Genomic DNA, 25,479 nt, shown 5'->3' on the forward strand with positions numbered 1-25,479 from the left:
GAAGCTTAATCGTTCCCACACGCAAACTAAAAAAATTCATTGGCTTTACTGTGATTTAGCGAGCATTAAAAAATAGCACCTTACTATTTCGCATTTTTTACCTGTTCAAAGTATACTGTTTCTATTTTACATATTTTTTTAATATTTAAAAACAGTAATTAGCTTTGACGGGCGTTTTATAAATTCGTGATAATACTGTCGAATAATTCTGTAACCTTATTTTCCTGATTATTATTAAATGGGGGTCCGAAAAAAGAAAATTAAAAAAAGTCTTGTCTGACAAAGTGTCCCATCTTCCCCCACCCTACTATAGTTAAAGAAAATTATAACGCCTAATAAGCTAATATAGATACACATATGGCTGTGTTTAAAAAGACCTGGCGTAAGCGGAAAACCTAATCCGGAACATTTCTTTTTAGTCAGCTTGATTTACCAATACAAGTAACGGTTCTGATGCGCTATATGTTCCTACTTTACGACATGGGACATTAGCCATCCGATCACAGTAAAACTAAAGGCGACACAAGTTACCCTGTGCTCTTTTATAAAAATAAACTGCTTTATTGCATAACATACAGTATATAGACATTACGTTTTTTCTAGTTGATTAACTACTAAAGCCGATTAAGTGACGACGATAGAACAAAAAAGGTTCCACCAAAGCTTATTTGACGTCAAGATAAAAAGAAAATACAAATGAAACACCGCAGATTTATTATAAGTGCTGCACAAGAATACACAATATTGTAATAATGTTACATTGCATCGTATAAGATATAGAAGAGCTGGTTAGTTACTGCCACCCAGCGGATACAAACAGCCGAGAATTTAAACTTTTTTAAAGCGAAACAGTATTGTGAATTTAAAGCAATTTATACAAAGAGCCGACTAAATTGTGTGGTGGCGTCGCGTTTACAAATGGACGAACACCAGTTTTCCGATCAACATAATATGAAAGGTCAAAACTGCTTGCAATTGAGTAGCCGAGTTTTTTTAATGAAGCCAGCGAGTAGCTGGAAGTGACGAACGAAGCAATGCTATCGCAGCCATTTTCTTTTGCCACTTCTTCAGACATTATACTGAGCGTGGTGGAGATTCCATTTTTAGAATACTTAGGATCCACGGCACCGAAATCTATATACAAAGCCTTTTCTACCCCTGTGTCGCGAAAAATATTTTCCTTCGCATGTTCACTGAGCCTCGACATTGGACCAACCCATTCGAATTTTTCCCTGAAGTAATCGGTATCAAAAGTAGTTGCCGATGCGTTGGTTTTCCGTCCTGTTTCGATACGGTTAATGAAGAAAGCAATCATTCTTCCGCTCGTTGTTTCAAATGCTCCAAGCGATAAACCTTGACACAAGCCAACTCGTGCACGATATTGGTCAACTTCTATAGTCTCGTGGAGAGGTGCATTAATAGCCATTGCAATGTTTTTCCTCGGCGAAAAGTATTGGGCCACACTCGCACATACAGCTGGACTATCAAGCGCTGACAAACGTTTGATCACAATGTTATTTGCTTTAATTAACAAACGCATACTTGCAACTAATGTGAGCTAAATTATTAAAGATTCCACCAAACCTAATTTGTTCGAATGATTGCAGTGTACGGGTAAATAAACTAAAATTAAAAAATATAAATTATTGTTATAAAATATAATAATAGTTAAAGAAAATTATAACGCCTAATAAGCTTATATAGATACACATATGGCTGTGTTTAAAAAGACCTGGCGTAAGCGGAAAACCTAATCCGGAACAAACTTTTTAGTCAGCTTGATTTACCAATACAAGTAACGGTTCTGATGCGCTATATGTTCCTACTTTACGACATGGGACATTAGCCAATCGATCACAGTAAAACTAAAGGCGACATAAGTTACGCCATGTTTATTCGTGCACTGCTCTAACTTTTACGTACAACGTTTATTTTTGTAATTAACTATTCAGACCCTGTTCTCGTTTATAAAAATAAACTGCTTTATTGCATAACATACAGTGTATAGACATTACGTTTTTTTCTAGTTGATTAACTACTAAAGCCGATTAAGTGACGACGATAGAACAAAAAAGGTTCCACCAAAGCTTATTTGACGTCAAGATAAAAAGATAATACAAATGAAACACCGCAGATTTATTATAAGTGCTGCACAAGAATACACAATATTGTAATAATGTTACATTGCATCGTATAAGATATAGAAGAGCTGGTTAGTTACTGCCACCCAGCGGATACAAACAGCCGAGAATTTAAACTTATTTACAGCGAAAGAGTATTGTGAATTTAAAGCAATTTATACAAAGAGCCGACTATATTGTGTGGTGGCGTCGCGTTTACAAATGGACGAAGACCAGTTTCCCGATCAACATAATATGAAAGGTCAAAACTGCTTGCGATTGAGTAGCCGAGTTTTTTTAATGAAGCCAGCGAGTAGCTGGAAGTGACGAACGAAGCAATGCTATCGCAGCCATTTTCTTTTGCCACTTCTTCAGACATTATACTGAGCGTGGTGGAGATTCCATTTTTAGAATACTTAGGATCCACGGCACCGAAATCTATATACAAAGCCTTTTCTACCCCTGTGTCGCGAAAAATATTTTCCTTCGCATGTTCACTGAGCCTCGACATTGGACCAACCCATTCGAATTTTTCCCTGAAGTAATCGGTATCAAAAGTAGTTGCCGATGCGTTGGTTTTCCGTCCTGTTTCGATACGGTTAATGAAGAAAGCAATCATTCTTCCGCTCGTTGTTTCAAATGCTCCAAGTGATAAACCTTGACACAAGCCAACTCGTGCACGATATTGGTCAACTTCTATAGTCTCGTGGAGAGGTGCATTAATAGCCATTGCAATGTTTTTCCTCGGCGAAAAGTATTGGGCCACACTCGCACATACAGCTGGACTATCAAGCGCTGACAAACGTTTGATCACAATGTTATTTGCTTTAATCAACAAACGCATACTTGCAACTAATGTGAGCTAAATTATTAAAGATTCCACCAAATCTCCTTATTTTATGGACGTTGTTTCCGAAGTTCTCCTTATTTTATAAACGTTGTATCCGAAGTTCTCCTTATCTTATTGTGTACCGTGACACGTCACAAAATCGTATTTATGCGTCAAAATGACACGCATTTGTCTCACAGACTTATGCTTAGTTATAAAAATATACCTTATTAAGGTGGCTGTGTACAGTGTACACAGTATCCGGAATTCGTCCGTTTTTTTATGTTTTGTCCGGATTTCGCTGACGCATGCCGACCTCGGTAATGGGTTTGCATACCAAGCGAATTCGCATGCCGGATATTGTGTACAGCCACCTTTAAATGTTAATTTAGAACCTAGATTCTTACAAGAGCGGGTGAGAGGTAATCCTTTAGCTGGTGGCCACCTAAAATTTGGGTTTCAAAATGTTCCTTAGGTCTCACTGATACCCACTGTATATTTATTTTTGAAAAAACTCGGGCGTTCGTGTCGAAAATTAACTTTGAAAATGCGCGAAATCGTGCTGCGTTACGGTATTTTCCACATCAGCCGTTATGAATTAAACCAAGGTTGGATTGTTAAGTCATAGAAGGCGTATTGTTACGTTTTATCCTACGTTAAAGGGCCTAAACACACCCCAAATGTACTTCGCTTTAATCGATAGAGTGTGTTTTTCTAATTCCAACGACACCTTACTTGTTTTAATCGGTTCTGTATAACCAAAGATATTCCAGCTCAAACACCGTGAAATTCAAAAAACTGATTTGAAAGTTGCGTGGCGAAAAAAATTGAGAAGTGTACTACCCACGTGACAAAATTGTTGAAGCGTGGCCGCTCTCATTCAGAAAGGCGAGAGGCAGTGTTTTCAGCGAAAAACGAGAGAACAAAAAAAACGCAAAAAAGCACAAAAAAACGCAGGTTTCGCTTTTACGAATGAATCAGTCACGTGACTAGTACGTTCCTATGTCACAATCACGGAGCTCGTAGTAAAAAAAAGATAGCGCTAGAGATCACTGTTTGAGGACGAATATCTCCGCCTATACTGGACCAATTTTAATAAGCAAAGTATTTTTGGAATCAATAAAACGGTCGCTTTATGAATTTACCATAAAAAATAAAAGTGACGTGGGGTGTGTTTAGGCCCTTTAAAACAGTGGGAAAAAACAAGGGGGTAATCCTTTAGCTGGTGGCCATCTGAAATTTTGGTTTCAAAATGTTCTATAGCTCTCACTGATACCTGCTGTCTAATTTTTTTTTTTTTAAAAGTCGGGCGTTCGTATCGAAAACTAACTTTAAAAATGCGCGAAAACATGCTTCGTCACCGTAATTCGTCCGATTTGCTTATAAGGTTAACGATTTATTACGTCACAACCGCGGTCTGTTATACGTCACAATAGTGGTATATTACATCCGTTACCGGACGTTATAACCAAAGTTATAATAGACCAAGTTAGGAAACGGCGCTCGTGTCCGCCATTACGGAGCCCACAGAGCGTGAATCGCCTATACAAATGCATGGTCGGCATGTGTTTATTTAGTTCTTGTAAGCGATACAAAGCTAGAAAACACGTATAGCGGTTGTTTTAACATTTAAAATATAATTTCTAATATAAATCTTGTTATATAATATTAAATCTAGGAATTAATGTGAAGTAAATTAATATTTTGACTGGTTTTCGGCGTACAGTGTGGTTTAACAGGGTACTTTACGTTGGCGATTAAGACTAGCATCAATCAGCTTAGTTTACATAATAGTATATGATCATACCTACGAATCTACAGAGCCATTCTTTACTACATTTATAATCCAACATGAGTGGACATGCAGCTCCAAACTCCAAAAGTACTAGCAGATAAGGTGTTCGTGTTTTCCGATTTCATAAAGACCCGTAACGCAAAAAAGGTAGCTTACTTATTCAAGCAGAGGACCAAAAATAGTAACTTAGTATTGTTTACCTCAATGTCACTTCGATATTAGGCAAATTTTACACAGATACCTTAAGTTTCGTTGCCGGGTATACGTGTTAAGTTTGTGAGCCAAAAAGTAAAATCACGGCAATTTACATGCAAAACTGCAGCTAGATACACCAGTTTATGGTAATGTTATGCGTTTTTGTTTGTATTTTTATATTTTAAACATGTTCTTTTATGTTTTTGGTTAGTAAACCTGATATTTTCTGTTTTTTTACTCTTTAATCGATTGAGCGTTCAATAAAAGTTGATTATTTTTGTGAGGTTTATTATTGTGATAAGATATAACATTAGTAGAAAACCATTTTTACGCGCAGAAATGCTTGGTTTTTAAAAAATCGCAATATTTAAACGAAAAACAACACCCAGCAATGATAAAATGCTATGCCGTGGGCTCCGTAATGGTGGCGACTATGACGTCATAGACGCGAGACAATGGATAACAAGACTCGTTGTTTTACAATCCGTTTCCTAACTTGGTCTATACTAACTTTGGTTATAACCTTGTTTGGTAATCCTTTAATTAGCCGGTGGCCATTTAAAATTTTGGGTTCAAAATGTTCAATAGGCCCCACTGATACCTGCTGTCTAATTTTTTTGCGGAAAAGTCGGGCGTTCGTGTCGAAAATTAGCTTGGAAAATGCGCGAAAACATACTGCGTAACCGTAATTCGCTTGACTTGCGTAAGGTTAACGATTTATTACGTCCCATTAGTATTATGTTACATCACAATAGTTTTATGTTACGTCACAATAGTGATGTATTACGTACGTTACGTGACGTTATAGACTTGTTTTCGCACTGTTTTATGATAGTGAAAACCTTAAACCCCTAATTCCCAGCCAATAACCCCTAACGAATTACGTAATCTGTAACGTAGATCAAAAGTAACAATACGCATTATTTCTGTGACGTAATAATCTAACCTCTGTTTAATTCATGACGGCTCGTGTGGAAAATACGGTGACGCAGCACGATTTCGTGCATTTTCAAAGTTATTTTTTGACACAAACGCCCGAGTTTTTAAAATCTTCAACTGTTTGTGTAGATCTTTCAATGTATTATTGAAAAAAGAAAAGGCTAAAATACGATGCAAGTGCCTCTTTAACATTCAAGCCTGTTTTAAAACTCCTACATGCCCAATGGTTACGTGTCAATCCCTATTATGACGCAAATAATCGACGTGTGAATTGCTATTATAGTAGGATGGGGGAAGATGGGACACATTTGTATTTTATTTTCTCGTACACTTTAGTAGTAAACAAAGAATATTCAAAGAATTGTAAAACCTTGTCCTCGCGACTTTCATAGACCGTTGTTAATTGTTTAAAACACGACCAGGATATTTATATAATTTGTGCTAAAGGTGTCCCATCTTCCCCCACCCAACTATATGTCGTAATTAATTGCCAGGTCAAACAATCGCTATTATGATGCAATGAATCCACGTGTGAATGCCTACTATTTCGTAACAAACATACCACCTGGCTAAAAAAAAACAGTAAATAGAAGGCTGAACTACGACGCAAACCTAACCCGAACGCTTGAAAAGAAAAAAAATCGTTTTCAACCCTGTGCGACCCATACTTTGGGAACCACTGTTCTAAAGGCTGATAGTTTGAAAAACCCATAATCGACACAGGGTTGAAGCAACAATTAACATCAAGTGTCTTGCCCAAAGTGACGCACACAACGATATCGACATCTAAGACGGAAGACTTTGTGAAACGAGACTTTTTTATTCATTTGCATACGTGGTAAACCGAGTTGTCGACCGATCGTTGCGGAGTCAGATAATGTTAAGATGGGTGCGAATGATCTTGTTACACCGCCCATAACATCTGTAAAAGCTTTTGAAACAGGTCGTATATACGCGTATGCGTACCGGAGTTTTGGAATCTTTGACGTCAACCATTTAACAACACACCGTTAACAGTTATAGGACTTAAAAGGTATTTTACGTTAAACGATGCGGATGAAACTGACTAATGTAACTCTAAAATAACGTTTACATAATACAAAAATCCAATTACGTCGGTTCAGTATAAGCGAAAAGGAAAGCGAGACCACGGATTTTCAACTCTTTGTAATATTCGCAGAGGTTACGCGTTTCACACATTGTATCTCAAAATCACAAGAAAACATCGGACCACGGTCATGGGGTGGAGCTAACGATCCTGAGTAGCTGGAAGCAAACAAAAACGAGGTAGGTGCATGAGGAGCTTGGACACAATGGAATGCTGTGCATGCGGATTCAAGTAAATATAACGGGTTAGTACGACAAATAATATTCACAATATTTGAGGGTAGGCCATGTATGCACCTGGTTTATCAAGGTACTGTTGGTTATAAATTGGACATTTAGTAACTCGGATCAGGTTTACAGGTAGCGTCCCAATAAAAAAATGGAACCCCAGCAAAAAATCGGTTTCTTTTGCGGCGGTTTGGAAAGTACAAAGTATATAATAAACGCTGTTTAAATGATGACGCGTTGAAAAACGCTGTGAAGTGAGGTACGGGGTTGGGTAGTACACGATAAGGAGGTGTTACAATAACAAACATTGATTGAAGACCAAGAGAGGGGTTTTGTAAAGTTTTGGAACATTTTGATTTGAAGACGACATTGAAGAAGTTGAGATTAGTTGTGGAGGTATACGACAAGACACAAATCCTGATTATTACGTCACAATGAAGTAGATTAAGTGGAACAGCGTGTAATGTTCCGTGGTGATCGTCCGATGGCTTGCAAAAGGAAAATCGTCTGGAGTGCATAGGACGTCGGAGATGGAGGTCACAATATTGGCTTACAACGCATTCCGATCAACATGGCGAGGCAAAACTCATTTCCGGAGGTGGTATGTACAAATAAAACGTAAAAAGCCTTAAAAAAAGTATTCGATGTGGCCGTAACAAGACCCGTGACTAAAACTGAGAGATTGATGATGAGTTGATTGTCGTGGCTGATCATGGGTTCTTGTGCATACCTGTAAGGAAATAAAGTGGCCGCACGTTGGAGCCAGAGAGCACAGTATGGTTGGCAGTCAGAAATTCGTCAGTGAGACGAAAATGCCATTCACTTTCCAGGTTCAGTTTCACCACTGTCTGGCGCAACGAACTACGGTCGTGTCCGATCACGCACACGGTGGCGCCTGTGAGCAATGATACTAAAATTAAAATTGATAAAACACAGGTTAGTCTTAGGGCATGTAAACAAAAAAATCCAGTTAATAGTTTAATAATAAAAAATAAAAAATGTGTTATATACTAAGGTAAAAACAGATTTTAAGGTGTGTATGTATACCATTCAGTTTGGGCAGTTAATGTAAATATAAACCAACCTTCAGCAAACTGATACTTAAGTAAGAAATCATATGTGACGGTGGAAGCAGGGCAGTACAGCAATAACCCGCCGTACAATTTATTATAATCCAGTGCCCAATCTGGTGCCGACAGGTCGCTGCTCGTAAACTCGACCAAGATCTGCGAATAATGTAACGATATGTTAAGTTAGAATATAAAAATTAAGGAATGACGGAATGTAATATCGTTTCATATTGTAATATTTAGGCTTAACTTTAACTATTCTAATGCGTAATGTCACTCTTTTAATTATAATAAATTGGAACAACTAATGTGCAATGAATCCCACAACACATGTACATTAGGTGTTGTACACAAAATATCGATGTAAGAATACATACGTCAGTTCCAAGGCTGATATAACAGTCAATGCACAGTACTGGGTTTAAGGGGTTGGACTGTGAAAGTGGGAAAACTGACGCAGCGTTCTTGTTAAAGTGTTTCTCCAGCAGCAGGCTTGGGTGGAAGGAGAAAGGAACAAACTCGGAATCTGCCGCCGTTACCAACACACTTTCCCTGAGAATTGTGGATTTCATGGTTAAAATTTTTCAGATTTTACACACATTTTTTGTTGATTAGGATTTTTCAAATAACTTACAAGCAGTTGTAAAATAGTTTCATTTAAAGGTCCAGCAAATATGGATATTTCTCAGTGAGCAGATGGGGAACTGGTACATATATGGCTTAACGGAACAGATACTAGTTTGGTTGGATTATTTACATACTTGAATAGTTTATTTACATTCATCTTAAACTGCAAGATATACCTTGGCAATTGTGGTGAATGATTGAAAAATAAAGTTATTTTGCAATAAAGACTTCAAACAACATATACTTACTCGGAGTTTAATATTTCGTGGGATTTCACTGCTGGCATGACTTTTGTGCAGAGAGCGATGTTTTCAAACCTCTGTACTGGAAGTCCCGCAGCTGCCAGTCGAAGGGACCAGTCCAGGTCTTCCCAGTTAAACCTATGGGTGTAAATTTAACAAGTTGAAATATATTACAAGTAAAAAACGTTGGCTGAATGTCATGCACTAGAATAGAGGCAGCTATAGTAAAAGACTTCATAATAAAAAGTATACAAGATGATGAGTACAACAGGTTGTATACTAACATACTGACAACTATTGTTTGCCAATGCAGAGCACTGTGGCCACTACACATAGAAAATGACTTGCCTTGTACTTGAGCAAAAAACATCCCTTGCTGCGTACAAGTTTAAGATGACGCACGATTCGATATAGGATGAGGTGAATACGTTATTTCTTCGTTTTACCTGCGTACATTACAATGTTAACAATCGAACATATAAGCATAGTAACAAATTTCAGCGTCTTGCTTTTTTAACAAAATTAATATAAATGCACCAAAAAATTTGGAATTTTTATCTACCAAGTTTTCGGCAGAGTTTGGTCGGGTGAGGTTGGTCGACCACGGACGGAATCCAACAGCTGCAACTTCCGATGTTAACGAAGACTCCACGTTTTCTAGAAGCTCTTTCAGTGATATGTCACTCCATTCGTCCGCCGGGTTTGAAATGCTTAAAAGAAATATATTTACTTTACATCCTTGCTGCATTTAAAAACTTTCTTTGAAACGTAAACTAAAAAAGATTTGGTTACATTACCAATGAAAGAGTGATCTTAACCACTGAAGTTTCAGTATTCCATTTAACCAAATGAAATGGCAACCATTTTTGGATCGCAACCCAGAGGTTGAGAAGCTTTAAAAATACCAAGTAACAAAGGAATGCAGACGAACCAATCACCAAATAATAGCATACTATTCATATCTTATTACAAAAAAAAGAAGACTTCGCCTATAAATAAACCCAGTACTTGTACTGTAATGCATTTACTTTCAACCAAACACAAGTCTTTTTGCTCACCGTTCCTCGCTTGGTTTCCATGACGACCACGCAACGCAATCATCGTTCATCATCATCACAAACGGCCACACGGTGTCACTAGCCTCATCTCCGATAGAAACATCATAGAAGTGAGTGAAGAGAGCTTGGGCAGCAAACTTCATTGCACCTTTAAAAAAACCAATAACATAAAAAGTTTATAATTTTGGAAGGTTTAAATAAATGGTTTATATCAAATGAAGTTCAGTCGGAAATGTTTACACAGTTCAGTTCAGAAGTTTTCAAAAATAAAAAACCCTACTTTTTACCCTACTTTTCACTTAAAATCGCTTAAAATGATTGTTGCATTTTAATATGTACAAAAACTACATAACAAAGTTAATGATTTTAAAGCGAGGCTTATACCTTTAAATATTAACTACAAAATAATAACCCAACATTACATTTTCCCCACCAAAAAACAAACACCTACCACACATTATTAAGCTTAAACAATTTACTTACCTCTGCCCAATACATCAAAGTCTTGAGGCAAGACGAGCAGTACATGGTTGGGCAGCAACTTTGTGTAGGAGAACTCGTCGCATTCCTTGACTACCACCATATGAAGGTGGTTGACATCGTCATTGTTGGTGTCAAGGGTGCCACGTAAGTTATACAACCCCTCAGCTGCCCCATTATTGCCAAAACTTACAATGGGCGTCTTGAGTCCATCATATGACTGCAACAGACGGTTTTAGTTATAAAACATGTTGCTTGATACCTAAAGCTAAATTGATAGTAACTATACAGTGTAGAATTCATGTTAATGAATTTTGAGTTTGGAAATTTGTAACAGACGAAGACTGAAAAGCAATTTTTAACCACAATAGAGAAAAATAAAATTCTTAAATAGTTTTGAAAACAAAACTGTGTTTCAGCAAAACATCAGGTCATACCCAATAAAAAAGTAACATAATTTACTGTTTACCTGTTCCCTCAGTCTGATAGATCTGAGTTTGTGTGATCCGTCTTCACATTTAATGAAGTTAAAAAGTGATCTGCTCTTCACAGGGATGATAAGACGGAGGTTTAATGATCCTTTGTAGCTCCAAGAAGAAGAGGGAGCAAGATTAACTTCATAAGTGGAAGAAGAAGAGTTCTGTATGGGAAATAATAATTTGTAGGATGATTTGTAACAACAGCAAATTCAGAATACATTATAATATAAATGATAGAGAGATCTTTACAGCAAAAGTATTCACACCATTAAATATTGTTATTGTTTTAATATAGAAAAATAAGGGATATATCCCAAAAAAACAACTTTAAACAATTCAAAACCCAAAATAAAGGTGTGAGTGGGGGTTAGGTGGTATGCTTCGGACTAGAAATTGTTGCCTTCGAGAAATTCGTATTTCAAGTTTGAGGTTAAAATTGCTGCTTTAAATGTTGGAACTTGTAGGCTACTAACCTCTGCGTCGTCCAATGTAACATTCTCCTTCCCTCGCCTTACATTGAATGCATGATTAATGTTGCTTGATATGGTCACCACCTTCCTATTATTACCAACAACAGAGGGCTCTGGAAACAATGATAAGGTTACTTAATATTGAATTTTTAGGCGTTTTTTTTCTAGACCAATAAAAAAAAATTTCAATATGGCACATGGAGTTTTAGATTATTTTTAAAAATGATGCAGCATTGTCCATAGAGGATGGGTGTTCTGTTTCATACACCTCGTGTTGGCTTTTTTACCCTAAATGTAACTTTGTAGGTGATTTTTTGGGGGGGATTTTTCAGTTTTTGGATAACCTATCAGTAACGACTGGGATTGAGCAATTGATTTTAGTGTCTTGTCCAAGGACACATACACCCACAGTGGTAGCAGCTCGAGCCTTGAACCCATTACCTCTGGGTCAGAGGCATGCATGCTAACCAACTGTGACAGTATGTTATTTACAAAATGGTAATAACAACAAACAAATGATTTAACAGTGCAATAATAAACATGTCTACACTCCATAAATGTATTAATAGCAGTTGTTTAGAGTATAAACAGTTTTACACACTAAACAATTAGACTTACTTTTAACATGAAATTGTTGTAAGTCATAACATGAGTTAGTGATTTGACTCCTTCCCGTACTCACAGGGTTGCCCAGCAACGTGTGAAATGTTGCTTCACGTGATATCTATTGGACATATGACTAGTTGAAATGTTGTGTTGCATTTAACAAACTCATTTCCCACTTAAAGTGCAGTTTTACTGTTGAAATAATGCATGGTACTTGAATTATTGCATGTTAGACTTCAGGATCTGATATATAGATGGTGATTTATACATAACAAGAAAAACTTTAAAACCCAGTACTAAAAACCATGAAGCTTTATATTACATATAGTAGGTTGGGGAAAGCTGAGACAGTTTTCACCCTGTTTTATTTTCCCATTTGGTAGAAAACAAAGAACATTTATAGAGAATTATAAAACCGTATCCTTACGACCCCCATAAACCATGGTTAATTGTTTAAAACACGATCAGGATACTTGGACATTATGTGTTAAAGGTGTCCCGCCTTACTCCACAGTATTATATGAACTCACCATAGGTCTATCTTCAACATCATCGTATACTTCAATTTCAAGCATCTTCATAAGTGATCTGTAGAAAGTAATTTAATATTAACATTACTGTTGAATAGTATTACTATAAATTCAATTTGCAAACTGTAGAAATATAAAAACATTTGGGGTTGTATATTGACATGGTGGCTATACTTATTAACAAACATGGATTATATATTTGATTAATGTTTTATAAGAAATCTCTTTTTTGTTTGGTTAAACGGTTACTACAGATCATTCGGAATTCTGTGTTCTTTAATAATAGCACTCAAATAAAACAATAAAGTTTAAAAATTAAAAATATAAAATTCTTAAAGATGCAAAAAGATGGATCTTTTTTAGAAACCTGTGAAGTTGTTTGAGAAAGTTACAGCAGATGAAGACGGGATTTGAGTTTGGGGGAGTTGTGAGGAGGACACGATAAGGATCAATTTGACTGATCTGGTTCTCATTTTCATCGAGTGTGTCGCTTGAGTCGTTGTAGTCCGGATGACCTGGAAGAGGTTTCGTCCACTTTCTTAAAAGGAGAAATAATAGATTAATAGATTTTATTCTCAGACCATAATAAAAAGTGCTACTATTTTAAAAATAAGGGCATGTTTTTAAAACACTTGGGTTCCCTAATTAACAATAAACAATGGCTTTTAAAGGTTTTTTACTTTATATCTTTAAACACATGTTAATAAATGGGTTACATAAAAATAAGAAGCAATGGTTATAGGCTCAACATTTTTGAATAGCTAGGTACTAAACCAAACTGGCAGTGCTGTTTCAGTTGGTTCTAAAAAGGTTAAAATTCATTTAAAAACAGTATAGGCATATTTTTTATGAAAGACAGTGTTAAAACTCTTAAAAGCAAATACTTCAATTACAATAAAATTCAACTCATTGTTTGACTTTATAAAACAATTAACCCTTTTTGCCAAATATATTAATAACTTACCGATAATAAGCAGCAACCTGGTCAGGATTAGTTGTACGCGAGTCAAGTATCGGATGTAATGTTTCACTCCATGATGACAATTGGCACGGCAGTAAAGATGTCACGTCTGTTGTGCCCTGTATTGTTCAGCGTTTTATAAACAAACTATGGCCTGTTATATTTTTCTTTCCGGGGTTATGGCTCAAAACAAGCATGTTAGACTGCCAAGACCCACAAAGTGTAAACATGGTAATTTAACTGCGTACCTCATTATTGGACTTTAGTATATCATAAATTCGTTTTGGTAGAACCACTTTTGGTGCCACGGGATTGCATTTCGTTTCCTTTCCTAGAAAATAATGGAACAGTTAATATAGTTTATAAATATTCAAAATAACCAACATGAATGCACCGTAGTTTATTAATATACCGTGAAATTGATAATATGGTTAGAAGGGTACTATGTGTTAGAAATCTGAGACACTCTAAATATTAAAGTATAACATTTAAATGGCAGAATAAGACTAAATATTGTCCTAACATTAAAAACCAAGTATTATAGGGAGCGGACTAATTCAAACTTGGTTAATATCACTACTTTTGTATTGTGATACAGTTTTCCTTTTAAAAAAAGAAATTATCGGCTGTTTACCGTTGTCGGTTGTTTGAAGATTCGCATCACGCATTGCAGCACTGATGAAATCGGACTCCACACAATCCATGCGAGGTCGCTTCCGTTTCAACGGCTCCAACCTAAGAATTAAACCTCTTCATGTAAGTTGATATCAGGGAAGTAATGTCATTAATTCCACATAGGAGAACCAGAAGGGTGCAGGCATGGACCACGCTGCCATATGATCGCCTATAATCTATAATTTTCTCATAAATTTCTTACTTTACAACAACCAATCCCCAACACTACTGCATAGGGAGTAAGATACCTAAACCTATTTTTAAATAAAAAAGATGTGTAGCAAAAATTGGATTGAAATTGTAACAGTTTTAGATAATGGTAATTGACAAACTCTGGCCCACAAGATTTTGAGCCAAAGTCCCTTACCCAAACAAAGTAGAATAGTATTAGGTAAAAATCTTGTACCTTGAATCAAACTGTGTTTCTTCTTTTGACTCCCAGCCACTCGTTTTTCCTTCTCCATCCTTATCAGACTGAGCATCTACGAGGAACAAAGAGGTTTTTACAGAAGTAAAAACTAATTTACTTAAAATATGCAGGTTTTTGTATACACTATATAACAGTTCGACACCTGTTACCACTATCAACATTCTTATTTCGTCGCATCAGATCAGTATTTTTAATTTTAAACTGCGACATGGAATTTGTGGAAATGTGAGGAACAAACATCGGTGTATGTTACAAACTCACCATCAGATTCTATAACATGAAGGTTGTTACCATCATCGTCAGGATCAGATTTGAAGGTTTTTGTTTGCAGGTTAGGATGGCACACGCTGGCAGCGAGGGAGAGTTCCATTTCCAGCTTAGACCTCGTCAAGCGATTTCCGTCTTCAAAAGCCATACGAAGGTCTATGTGTCTCAAAGTTCTTTGAAAAGGTAGGAGTTATTTGAAATATAGGAAATATTGGAACAAGTATGCATAGCATTAAGCCTGAACAAAAAGGAGCAGGAATAAATGAAATTCCAGTGCTTTACTGACTACATGGCATATTTTTTGGAGCTTGGACAACTATACTAGGTAAATTATATCGTGGTTACTCAAACTTTAGCAGCCGTGATGATTCTCTGTAGCTTAAACGCAGGATAAGTGACAAATGACATTTCATATTATTTTTTTATATTATGATAAATATATATATACAAATTTAAAAAAAAACTAAGCCATGACCATTTTCTTTGGGTAAGAATTATCCAACTTTTCTTAGCATATTCTACTTGGCAGTAATGAACCCTTTTTAACAAGTTATGAAAATTCATTTAAACAGCATATTATATGTTTTTAAATGTTGGTCACAGAACTTTACTGAAAGAGCATATTCTATGCTTTAAGTAATGTGTAACTGGAAACCATATTTGCACAATATGGATTTTCCATGCAAAATTTTCAGATTGTCAAAATCTTCATGTGAGACATGAATAGACTTTTTAAAGAACTGTCATGATCTTACCGGGGCAAGTCTTGATGGGAAACCAACTCCCCCTCATATACAATCATGCATGGGATGTCCGTTAAGTCAGCCAGTGAGGTTGGAACCCATTCATCTGAACTTAAGTTTTGCGTCTAAACCAAACAATGAGTTTAAAGTTTGATCTTAAAAGCAGACAAAGCGTAAATAATGGACAGACAAGATAACTTTTTCCATCCACGTGAATTAACATATAGGATTATTCAATGAAGAACAAAAGCAAGGATGCTTATACTCATATTACACTTGCATTTTATACAAGACAGAACAAAATTTTTCATTAAATTATTGATACAATTTGATAGTTTGCATCACAGTTGAGGTTGTTTCATGGCACACAGTCGGGGGATTTTTAATATTGCGAGAGAATTTTGAATAGTTTTAAGTGACAGTTTATACTAGCTTGTTGATATTTACTAACCCGCAAAACTTGTAGGAAATGTTCGGAGACTTCTATATTCTGGCACTGAGCATTATACAGAACAATCTAAAAATTAAAAACGTTTTATTAAATGTACTGTAGCCAACAATATAATGCTAATATGTTTCCACGTATTTTTGTTTTTACTTCAAACTCTACAGTAATTTACCTCAAACGCATTCTGTTGACCAAGTTTATCTCTGGTATGCTTTATCGTGTCAAAGAATCTTGCTGTAAGCACTGATGAGGGAATTCGAATTAAGACAGTCGCACCTGATTGGTTGCTTGGTTGACCAATCATATCCTAAAAGATAAGTTCTGTTTTACTGCTGTGGTTTTTTACCAAATTGTGTTGTCCCAATTTTCCATAGGGTGAAATTCAGATTAATGTTTGTAATAAATAAATACATAGGCCTTGGTATTGTTTTTATATAAAAAAGGGTATATCTTATACCTATATAGGACAGCGTTGGAGGGAACAGGAAGTCATTTTTAGTAAATATTTGTAAAAAGGTAATTTATCATAAATTGCTTCACATAAGTTTGTTAAGGGTAAAGAATACAAAAAAGTTTAAGAACCACTGTAAGTACAATAAACAGGAAACTTATAGAATTTTTTTTGTTTTCTAATAAAAAAAATATAAATTTAAAATATAAATACTCACTCACCTCAACAATGCGTTCGGTGAGCGCAGAATAAACTGAAGTAAGATCCATTCTCAGCTTCCTTCGCTCGCTTTCTTCCGAAAATGCGATGATAAGAGCAGTAATGTAATGTTGTATGATGAGCTCGCATGCCACGAGTGACGTATGCAAGGGATGATGGCTACAAAAGTGGTGGGGTCAGTTAATGGGTTTGTAATAATGAAAACAACTCTGTTTGCATCAGGTATTTAGGCTATTTGCTTTCGAAATTGGATTATTATTTAGATTAAACCTGGGACGTTGTGAAACTAGGTATTCTGATAGCTAAAAACAAAAAAATGCTCTTTTAAACTATGAATGAATGAATGTAACTTACTTTATCCTCGCATGGCCAGAAAACGACAGTCGTTATTACACGGGTGTTAATACACCTCGTGCCAGCTTACGAGTTACCATGTATGTTACTTTGTAGGTAATTATTTTTTTTGAGGATTTTTTTATTTTTTTTTATTGCATGGCTGATAATTTGGACAACCCATTAGTGACCACTGAGTTGGAGCAATTGCCTTCAAGTGTCTTGCCCAAGGACACATGCACCCACAATGGTTTTAGCTTAAGATATTAATGCTCTCTCTTTTGCCAAAATGAAATTTATCTTGTAAAAAGTAACTTCACTCTCACCTAAGCAGCAAATTGTCTTTGAGGTTTTCAAAATCGAGGTCATATGTGATGCGGGGTGGGTTAGTTGAACAGCTTGCAGTAGTACCAAAGTAAAATAATGAGGTATTTGGAACAGTTATCTGCATTGGAAAGAAGTTATGCTAAAGATGTTTATTATTAAGCCAGGTGAGTTACAGGAAATGAAACGAAGTATTTCAAAGCCAGAAAATGCAAAGATAGAAAGTAAGCTGGGCAAAATGAACTGCTTCTGGGTGTCACCTGTTTATTTGAGGTAGCAGTTGCTGAAGAATGAAACACTTGGTTCGATGGAGGCACTCTTGAACTGTTAGTGAGGAGCAAGTAAGGCACGGTTGAGCATTGAATCACTAGTACGTTTGATAAGTTCACAATACAAGGATGGTTGAGTACACTGGCACCCTCAGAGCTGGAAAAAGGGGAATTAAAGTCAATATTTAGCTATTGTAGGAGACTTTAAACATCATATTTTAATACTGGAGTTAGTTTTATTGCACATCATGTTAAGTAGATTTTAAAATAAGCATAGACTATTGTCACAACTCACCTTTGTTGGTTGGCACTTGAGTCTAAATCAACCAATACCAGAAGGGTGGATGAACCTTCCCACTGCTTACACATTGATAAGACTCTGTAACAAGCCGTGGTTAAAATTTGGTAGTGAATAATGGGTGTTCAAATGACCTGCTTGCCTCATTTTGACTGTTAATAAAAAAATAACAAAAAAGGCCACAGATTTTTAGTAGTTGGTAGTTAGGAATTTTATGCTGATAAATATTGTGAGACATTATTGCCAATAATTTATTGTCACCAATATTTTGTAACTTATACGTTCATCAGTCAATTAAAATTTAGGTCCATTCTGTGGACAAAATATTGCTATTCTTAGTAGGTCCAATGGCATATGCAAGTAACTAGCATATTGCAACATATTTTACCTTTGTTTTGAGGATGGTTCGACTGGAATAACAACTTGCGAGGATAGAGAGGTGACGGGAAGTGAGGTTTTGTAAAGTAAACTTAGAACACCTGGTTTGAAATGTATGTTCAAAGTCTCAAGTGTGATGATAGCAATTATATGACAGTGTATGTACATTAACAACCAAGTACACAACCATTGCTGTGGTTTGCAACAGAATGAGTTGAAATAATGTACCAGCAGCATCAAATCAATTATCATATTTAAATTTATGGAGAGCGAAAATCAAGGCATGCTAATTTGATCTCATGTATATTTAAATTAATATTTACAGTGAGAAGCAGTCACCTTGTAATGTTTGCATTTAATTAAGTTGTGGAATTAACATGAACAATGTAAGTTTTATAACACGAATGTTTAAAAATATAATATAGCCTTCTTATAATATACTACATTGAGTTATTGATACTGAATATTTAATAAAACAGGATAAAGAAAAACAAATTAATCAGTAAATTTAAATGCGTAACTTTTTATGTCTATAACTGCAACCTGTAGCGAAAAAGTTACATGCTAATTTTAAAAGAGCATAAATATATAGTAAGGTGGGGGATGAGGGGGCAGCTTTAGCACAAAATATTCGAATATTCTTATCGTGTTTTAAACAGGAAACAGCGACCTATGGAAGTCGTAAGGATATGGTTTTATAATCCATTGAATATTTTTTTGTTTACTACCAAACGGGACGAGTAATTAGAATAAAATGTGTCTCATTTCCCCCCACTCTCATATATATAATATGGCATGCTAAAATAACCTGAGTTTGATATTTGATTGACAGCTGTCTTGTATGAGCATGGTGACGGAGGTAGAAGAAATATGAAACGTAGTGAGGTGAAGTGTGATATATCTGGGTGTTTCTCACTTGCGTATATTGAGTGAACCTGAAACAATATTTTATGGGGATGATTGCCTGTTTTTAACTTTATCCCTGACTTGGTGAGCTAAATATAACTTTATTATTTTTTTAATAAAAGTGATAATAAAAGAATATAAAACCTTGCATTTTGTTTGAGGTAAAGCGACACTTTATCGTGGTATCTATTCAACTATAAAGGCAAACATAATATCGATACAAAAAAGCTTCCGTTTACTTTTTATCAGAAGAGCAATTTTAAAAATTATTATGTGTGTGATAGTAACAGCCGAAAATATTTCATGATTGCATTCTAAGAAAATGACACAAGGCTGTTGAACTATTTTTCCTTTTTCAAACCAAACCATTTGAAACAAAGTAATGCAGCTTGTCAATACAAATGTATGTGTATTAAAAAAAAATTAAAAAATAAAAAGTCTTTATACAGCATTGGGTTTTGATTTTTGAATAATTTATTCAAACTTTGGGTTTAGATTATCAGATGTACTATTTCTTCATGTAATGCACATGACCTTTTGCTTGGTATAAAAAACTAAACGTTTTTCAAGAAAGCACCATGGTTTTCTTACCTTGGCCAGCAACAATGAAGCAACCTTGTTCTGATATTGCTCAAGGACGGAACATTTTAAGGATGGTGTTGCTAACTCCGTGATCCTTGCAGTGTATGAGGTGGGAGAGGTAGGTGAAGGTTTTATTAGGGGTGTTGTAACTTCTGTAACCATAAATTTCATTCAATTTTGGTAGTTGAAAAATATTCGGAAATAGCTGGAAAATGCTATATTTTAATCTTCTATTTGTAGGTACAATTCTTTTTTGTAACAATACCCATTGATTAAATCCGCACAATGACACAATACAGTTAGTTTTCAAACACAATTAAAACTAAACACCAAGACAAACTTGCCAACAAGTTCTACCTGACAATGATAGTCTTAGTTGTGTAAAAGGGAGAGAGATGAGGCCCTGACTGATTTGGGATGAATGCTCTGATGGTGAAAGGAGACTCTCACTCGTAACTCGACACTGTTTCATTCCTGTTGGAATAATTGTTAAGGGTAAGGTTGCTGTGTTCGCTTGTGAGGACTGACGTATCAAATTTCGGTTACTTTGTAGTGAGACAGTGAACCAAGTTCTAACCTGTTACAAGTATGTGAAATGAAATGTTGTCCGTTTGATGATCAGAAAGACATGCCACAACTTGGTAAATTGCAGATGACGTTGGCGCATTAACAATACACTGGGACATGATGTCAGCAAGGGATACCTTTAAAATATCAAAAATACACATAACAAACCATTTTTTATTCACTGTTGCTACAATTGGGGTATAGTATAAATTAAAGCCTGATGAAGTTTCCCTGTATAGCATTTACAGGTTACAATAAATCATACTAGTTAAAACAAATCTATTAGTTACAATAAAATTTAGTTTAATACCAGAGCTTTTCAAGTATATAGAATCCGTTTTATAAATAACATTCTACTCAAAATAGCTATCCAATAATAAAATTGGTATTTTTTACCTTTCCCACAACAAATTCCACCCTGCCTTCTGATGCAGCTGCTGCTAGTGCTGCCAATGCAACAATATTTGTTGGTGTTTGATCATTTAAGTGAGGATGCATTTCTACATGCTTCCTTGCTTGCAGTGCTGCATGGCTAAAACCTTCACTACTGATAATGCTACCAGTCCCTGGAAAATTTAAGCTATTGTAAGCAAGACATAAAGAATTAGGTCAGTTTTCTTAAGTATTTTTAACTAAAATAGTGTTTTGTGATAAAAAAGTCTATAAAGACAAAAAATAACAGCAAAAACACATGATAGTAAAGTAAATTAAAGTATAAATAAGCATTTTGGGAAAGCTAAATTTAGAAAAACTTGACATATAATCAAATTGTTTAATAAACATCTTACCCAGTGAGACTAGGTACTGCACTGTAACAAGTAGCATGAGATTAAAGTTGAATGGACGTAGATTGGAAACATCCTGTTGATATATAAACGTGGATAAATGAGTTTTGTAATATTATAACGTGCAATTGAAAAAAAAGTGCCGCAAACAGACCATAAAATCAAAGTGTGCTACAACTATATAAAACTCACAAAGCGATTAGACAACAGTTCTTATATCTACTTAACTGAGATATTAATTGTGAACAATGACACCTTTTTAACTTTATAGTTAAACCGTACAAGTTTTTCAAAGTAATAATAAAGGAACTTACCGGTTCATTATTTTTGCCTAAACATTCTGAGAACCTGGATGTGACAACCACGCTTGCTACGTCCCCGCTTAACCTTGGCTGCTGGTTCAGAGGATGAAGTAACATAATGATCAGTTTTCTTTGCAGAGTCAGTGCCAGGTCCTCCGGGATCACAATATCGGATGAAGCATCTTCTTTGTTGAGAGTGTATCTTCTTGGCTCATCTTCAAATATTTCAATACTACTTTCTAAGAAAAAGCACAAATATTTTAAAACATGATCAACTGAATTTTGCAAAAACTAGTAACTACAGTGCAAAAAAAACAAAATAAAATGACTTAGTTTTAATTTTGTTTTAAATAAAAGCAACCTGATTAAAAAATTAAATATTAATAATGAATACCTTGATTTATGCTGGATGCTTTTCTTTTGAGCGGGTATATTCCCCTTGAATATGTGGGGCCAGATAACGACTGAACCAAGGGTGGGTGAGAGGATTTGGGTGACGTGAAGTGAGTGGGGGTTGGAAGCATGGTGTTCTGGTTCCTAAACATCGGGTTCTGCATCACAGAGAAGCGAGGAACGGGAATGCTGCTCCTTACTCTTCCAGCTTTATTAGAATTAAAGAGAAATATGAACAAAAGTTGGCCAGTAAACGTACAGATTGCTTAGCACTTTAGCACTATTAAATTCATAAAATAATTAAAGTTGAGAACTTTGATATAATATTAAAACGATCCTATAAAAGAAAAACAGTGTTTTAACACTCTAGAAAAGTCAGCTAACATAAAATGTGTCATCTACCTTCAAGTTGTTTATTCCACATCAGTGCAGGTCCTCTAATGAGGTGTCTTGCATTATTTCTATCTCTCACAAGGTAAAATCGTGCATGTGCTCCTATGAGGTGACTTGAGTTGGTTTTTAGATGTGCATTGGCCACTTCCGAATAATCAAGGCCCACGTGTTCGACTAGTTGTATGAATGTGTGTATTGCCTTCTCCCCACAACCAACGCATTGCACTGACAAGGCTAAATAGAAACGTTCCAGAGTAATGTTACATATGTCAGGAAAAGTCTCAGCAGTTACGTTTAGGTTATTCGAATGGATTTAGTGAAAATAAGGTCAGGAAATTAGATAATAGACTCTTATTTAATAAACATATGAACGCAATGGAATAACTTGTTGGTGCAATTTATACACACTACAAATTTTAAAACATTTTTTAATTGAATAGGGAAGGCTGTCTTTATGCCAAGACTAAACATGCGTCCTTAAGCAAAAAGTTTGATTACAGGTTGGTAAGTATCATCAAGTTGAGCTGTAGGTCCAAGAATTTTTGCAACCCTTGTTTAACTTTTTGATCAGTGATTGAAAAACTTTACCTTGGGAAGAACTGTTTGGAGGAGGCAAGGATTTCAGGTTTATTGCAATAATGACGAGGTTGTCAGAGGAAGAGCTAGCAGAAGTCTGCAGAGCAAGGAGGACATACTCATTTGGGCATGGTACCATGAAACTGGAATCATTTTCCAGCGTTGTCAATCTAATATCCTTCCCACTCTTGCAAAATCCTGTTGAGGAGTAGTGAAAATATACAAATGAGTTAAGTGTACAAGGAATGGAACCAGACTTCAGGAAATTTGTGAAATTAGAATATTAGGTTAGGCCATTATGCACACATTCTACCTACTATATAAAACAAAAAAAGATGGAAAATTGGGTTTTTACCTTTTGGAAGCTTGCTTCCAGTGATACGAGTTCCGTGGAAGTTTCCGTTTGAATACATTCCGTTTATTGAATTCGACGGCAACACAATAGGAGCTGGTGGTCTAATGAATCGAAAATAACTAAGTTTTAATATTTTCAGGGAATTTTAAACATTACAAAAAACAATCTCTTTACAAGAAAATATGCTGAAATAATACATTGTATTTTACTTACTGGACTGACATGCCACTTCCCCCAAGTACTGCTGGTAGGTTAGATTGTTGATTGTTGCCGCTTGCACTCATCTCTGACCCAGGCATTACATGTAGAGGCTTATCCTTATGAAGTTGTTTCCATGCATGGAGCCGTTGAAGTTGTTTCAACTGTTCTACCCGTGCCTGCTTTATATGATGAAATGATGTTTAAACTGACAACGACATACTAGTATACAAATGTAATAAATGTAAACTTAAAATGCTTACTTTATAGGCTTTTTAACAAAATATTTTATGGAAGGATCTGTTTGTCAGGATGATTTATAAAGGCTAGTTGGTACGGTAAAAAATGTTTATTTTAAAAACATTGTCTTACTTTAGTGTGGAACTTAAAAGAATTAGAGTTTAGCGAAAAAAATAATTAATAGCCTTGTTTTTATCGTGTTCTGATAGTCAAAAGAAAATATTGTCACATAAATAGTTTGTATAAAAAATTCGACGAACCTCAAGTTGTTGTTGCTGTTGTGCCATCAATGTCATAGGGGGACGGGGTACTGGGGGCAATGAGGTTGAGGTGGCTACATTGTGAGGAAAGTTTGTGTGTCGAACATGGCTTGCAGGGATAAGGGCAGGAGGTCGACATACAGGAGTAGGTGAAGTACCTAATGCACGAAAATTGTTGTTAAAAAAGGAATGAAAAGCATGACTGATTGGCTCTACCTATACTGCACCTAACACGTATTGCTCCGACTTTTCAAAAACAGAAGCACTTACCACTTTGCAATGAAAGAATTGATGGGTTTGAGGAGTTAAGAGGGGATTGGTTGGTATGAGGGAACTTGGCTGCCAGCAAAGAGTTTTGTGGTTCATTGGTACTTTCTTGTCGACTTGCGTTTTGTTTGTTTAACTCCTCATTTAGTTGTTCAGAGTTTGGCTTTATATCTAATAGTTATAAAACAGACTAATTACAAACCATCTAATGTGCTACATTAAACACATCTACTGATAAATAGGACAGGCTTATTACAACAAAGGAGCATTGATAATGGTGGGTATAACTTTGATAGAACTTGAAAGTAAAACACCCTAGGAAAGGCATAGGAAAAGAACCCACCAGCTGTTTCATCTTTATTAACCACAGAAGCTGGTCGAAGGCTGAGAAACAAAGTAGAAAATACAGAGCTTGGAGCAACAGCTACAGAACGCAATGAGCTTTCTATGCTGTTGTGTAAAGCTTCCTCAAATGCTGCCTTCTGTCCAGATTGACTGCTCCCCATCGGGTTAGATGGCACAGATGCAATTACCTAAAATATAATAAAGTGTTTAAAGTACTGAAATCAGATCGGCGCATGGTTTCACAAAACAGGAAAACTGCCAACAGTGTATGGCATGGTCTTGATAAGTGTGTTTGGTGTTTCCACTTACCTGAACAGGCAGGAGATTCTTGGAACGCATGAGTGTTTCTACAGACATACATTCCTTGCCAGTTTATAGTGGTGTGTAAACTATAGCAGAAATTTAACTAGTTACAAAGAGTGTAGAAACTGCTCATGTGGTTTCAGCCCTTTTAAAACAAAATTGATTTAGTTACCTTTATCAGATTAAAGTACATGATTTTGACTGGACAAAATATGCATAGGCCTACTCTGTATAACCTAATTTCCGTCTAAAAACGTGAACTATTTTACACGCGTTTCACCTGACCTACACCTACTTAACAAAACTAAATTTAAAGCGCATTGCACAAACACTTGTTCAAGTATACGTAATGCAAACAAGTCGCTGTCTGAAACAAACACGCAAGAGCATCAACGGTGAACAATGTAATGTCGTAACAAACAACGATAAGGCGGCT

At 35.7% G+C, this 25,479-nt stretch overlaps 3 protein-coding genes across 4 annotated transcripts; all 3 read right to left on the reverse strand.

The window, feature by feature from the left end:
* Positions 1-697: 697 nt before the first annotated feature.
* On the reverse strand, positions 698-1,619 carry LOC149742720 (uncharacterized). The gene has a single exon (XM_089876585.1). The coding sequence runs from the start codon at positions 1,538-1,540 to the stop codon at positions 863-865; it is 678 nt and encodes a 225-aa protein (XP_089732711.1). The 5' UTR covers positions 1,541-1,619; the 3' UTR covers positions 698-862.
* A 502-nt stretch (positions 1,620-2,121) lies between these two features.
* Positions 2,122-3,004, reverse strand: LOC149742721 (uncharacterized). The gene has a single exon (XM_089876548.1). The coding sequence runs from the start codon at positions 2,962-2,964 to the stop codon at positions 2,287-2,289; it is 678 nt and encodes a 225-aa protein (XP_089732674.1). The 5' UTR covers positions 2,965-3,004; the 3' UTR covers positions 2,122-2,286.
* A 4,026-nt stretch (positions 3,005-7,030) lies between these two features.
* On the reverse strand, positions 7,031-25,226 carry LOC149742722 (protein GREB1-like). Of its 2 annotated transcripts, none has more exons than XM_089889940.1 (42): positions 25,050-25,226; positions 24,739-24,928; positions 24,399-24,566; positions 24,129-24,286; positions 23,644-23,810; positions 23,431-23,531; positions 23,088-23,273; positions 22,509-22,733; positions 22,108-22,314; positions 21,726-21,952; positions 21,415-21,487; positions 21,023-21,192; positions 20,637-20,763; positions 20,417-20,533; positions 20,069-20,211; positions 19,380-19,506; positions 18,582-18,672; positions 18,191-18,274; positions 17,887-18,052; positions 17,629-17,747; positions 16,972-17,128; positions 16,472-16,606; positions 16,303-16,368; positions 15,864-15,976; positions 15,103-15,281; positions 14,818-14,893; positions 14,371-14,471; positions 13,985-14,067; positions 13,740-13,855; positions 13,143-13,313; positions 12,776-12,833; positions 12,258-12,363; positions 11,643-11,752; positions 11,160-11,330; positions 10,694-10,910; positions 10,211-10,358; positions 9,715-9,862; positions 9,501-9,598; positions 9,159-9,290; positions 8,661-8,835; positions 8,298-8,439; positions 7,031-8,108 (listed from the first exon to the last, which is right to left on the reverse strand). In XM_089889940.1, the coding sequence occupies exons 1-42, from the start codon at positions 25,095-25,097 to the stop codon at positions 7,924-7,926; spliced, it is 5,781 nt and encodes a 1,926-aa protein (XP_089746066.1). In that variant the 5' UTR covers positions 25,098-25,226; the 3' UTR covers positions 7,031-7,923. The 2 variants fall into 2 exon arrangements, with proteins under 2 accessions (XP_089746066.1, XP_089746073.1); XM_089889947.1 differs by having other exon boundaries at positions 23,644-23,807; positions 25,050-25,225.
* Positions 25,227-25,479: the final 253 nt, after the last annotated feature.

The sequence above is a fragment of the Ciona robusta genome, chromosome 1, assembly GCF_009617815.1.
Source record: "Ciona robusta chromosome 1, ASM961781v2".
In the NCBI taxonomy this organism is placed as follows: Eukaryota; Metazoa; Chordata; class Ascidiacea; order Phlebobranchia; family Cionidae; genus Ciona; species Ciona robusta.

Bases quoted from the DNA above. Each gene is read 5' to 3' on its own strand.
- LOC149742720 (XM_089876585.1), bottom strand. From the start codon at position 1,540: ATGCGTTTGTTAATTAAAGCAAATAACATTGTGATCAAACGTTTGTCA.
- LOC149742721 (XM_089876548.1), bottom strand. From the start codon at position 2,964: ATGCGTTTGTTGATTAAAGCAAATAACATTGTGATCAAACGTTTGTCA.
- LOC149742722 (XM_089889940.1), bottom strand. From the start codon at position 25,097: ATGTCTGTAGAAACACTCATGCGTTCCAAGAATCTCCTGCCTGTTCAG. The intron at 22,315-22,508 runs GTAGATGACACA...ATTCTAATAAAG, and splicing joins GTGGAATAAACAACTTGAAG to CTGGAAGAGTAAGGAGCAGC. The intron at 15,282-15,863 runs GTAAGATCATGA...ACCTTTTCAAAG, and splicing joins TCCCATCAAGACTTGCCCCG to AACTTTGAGACACATAGACC.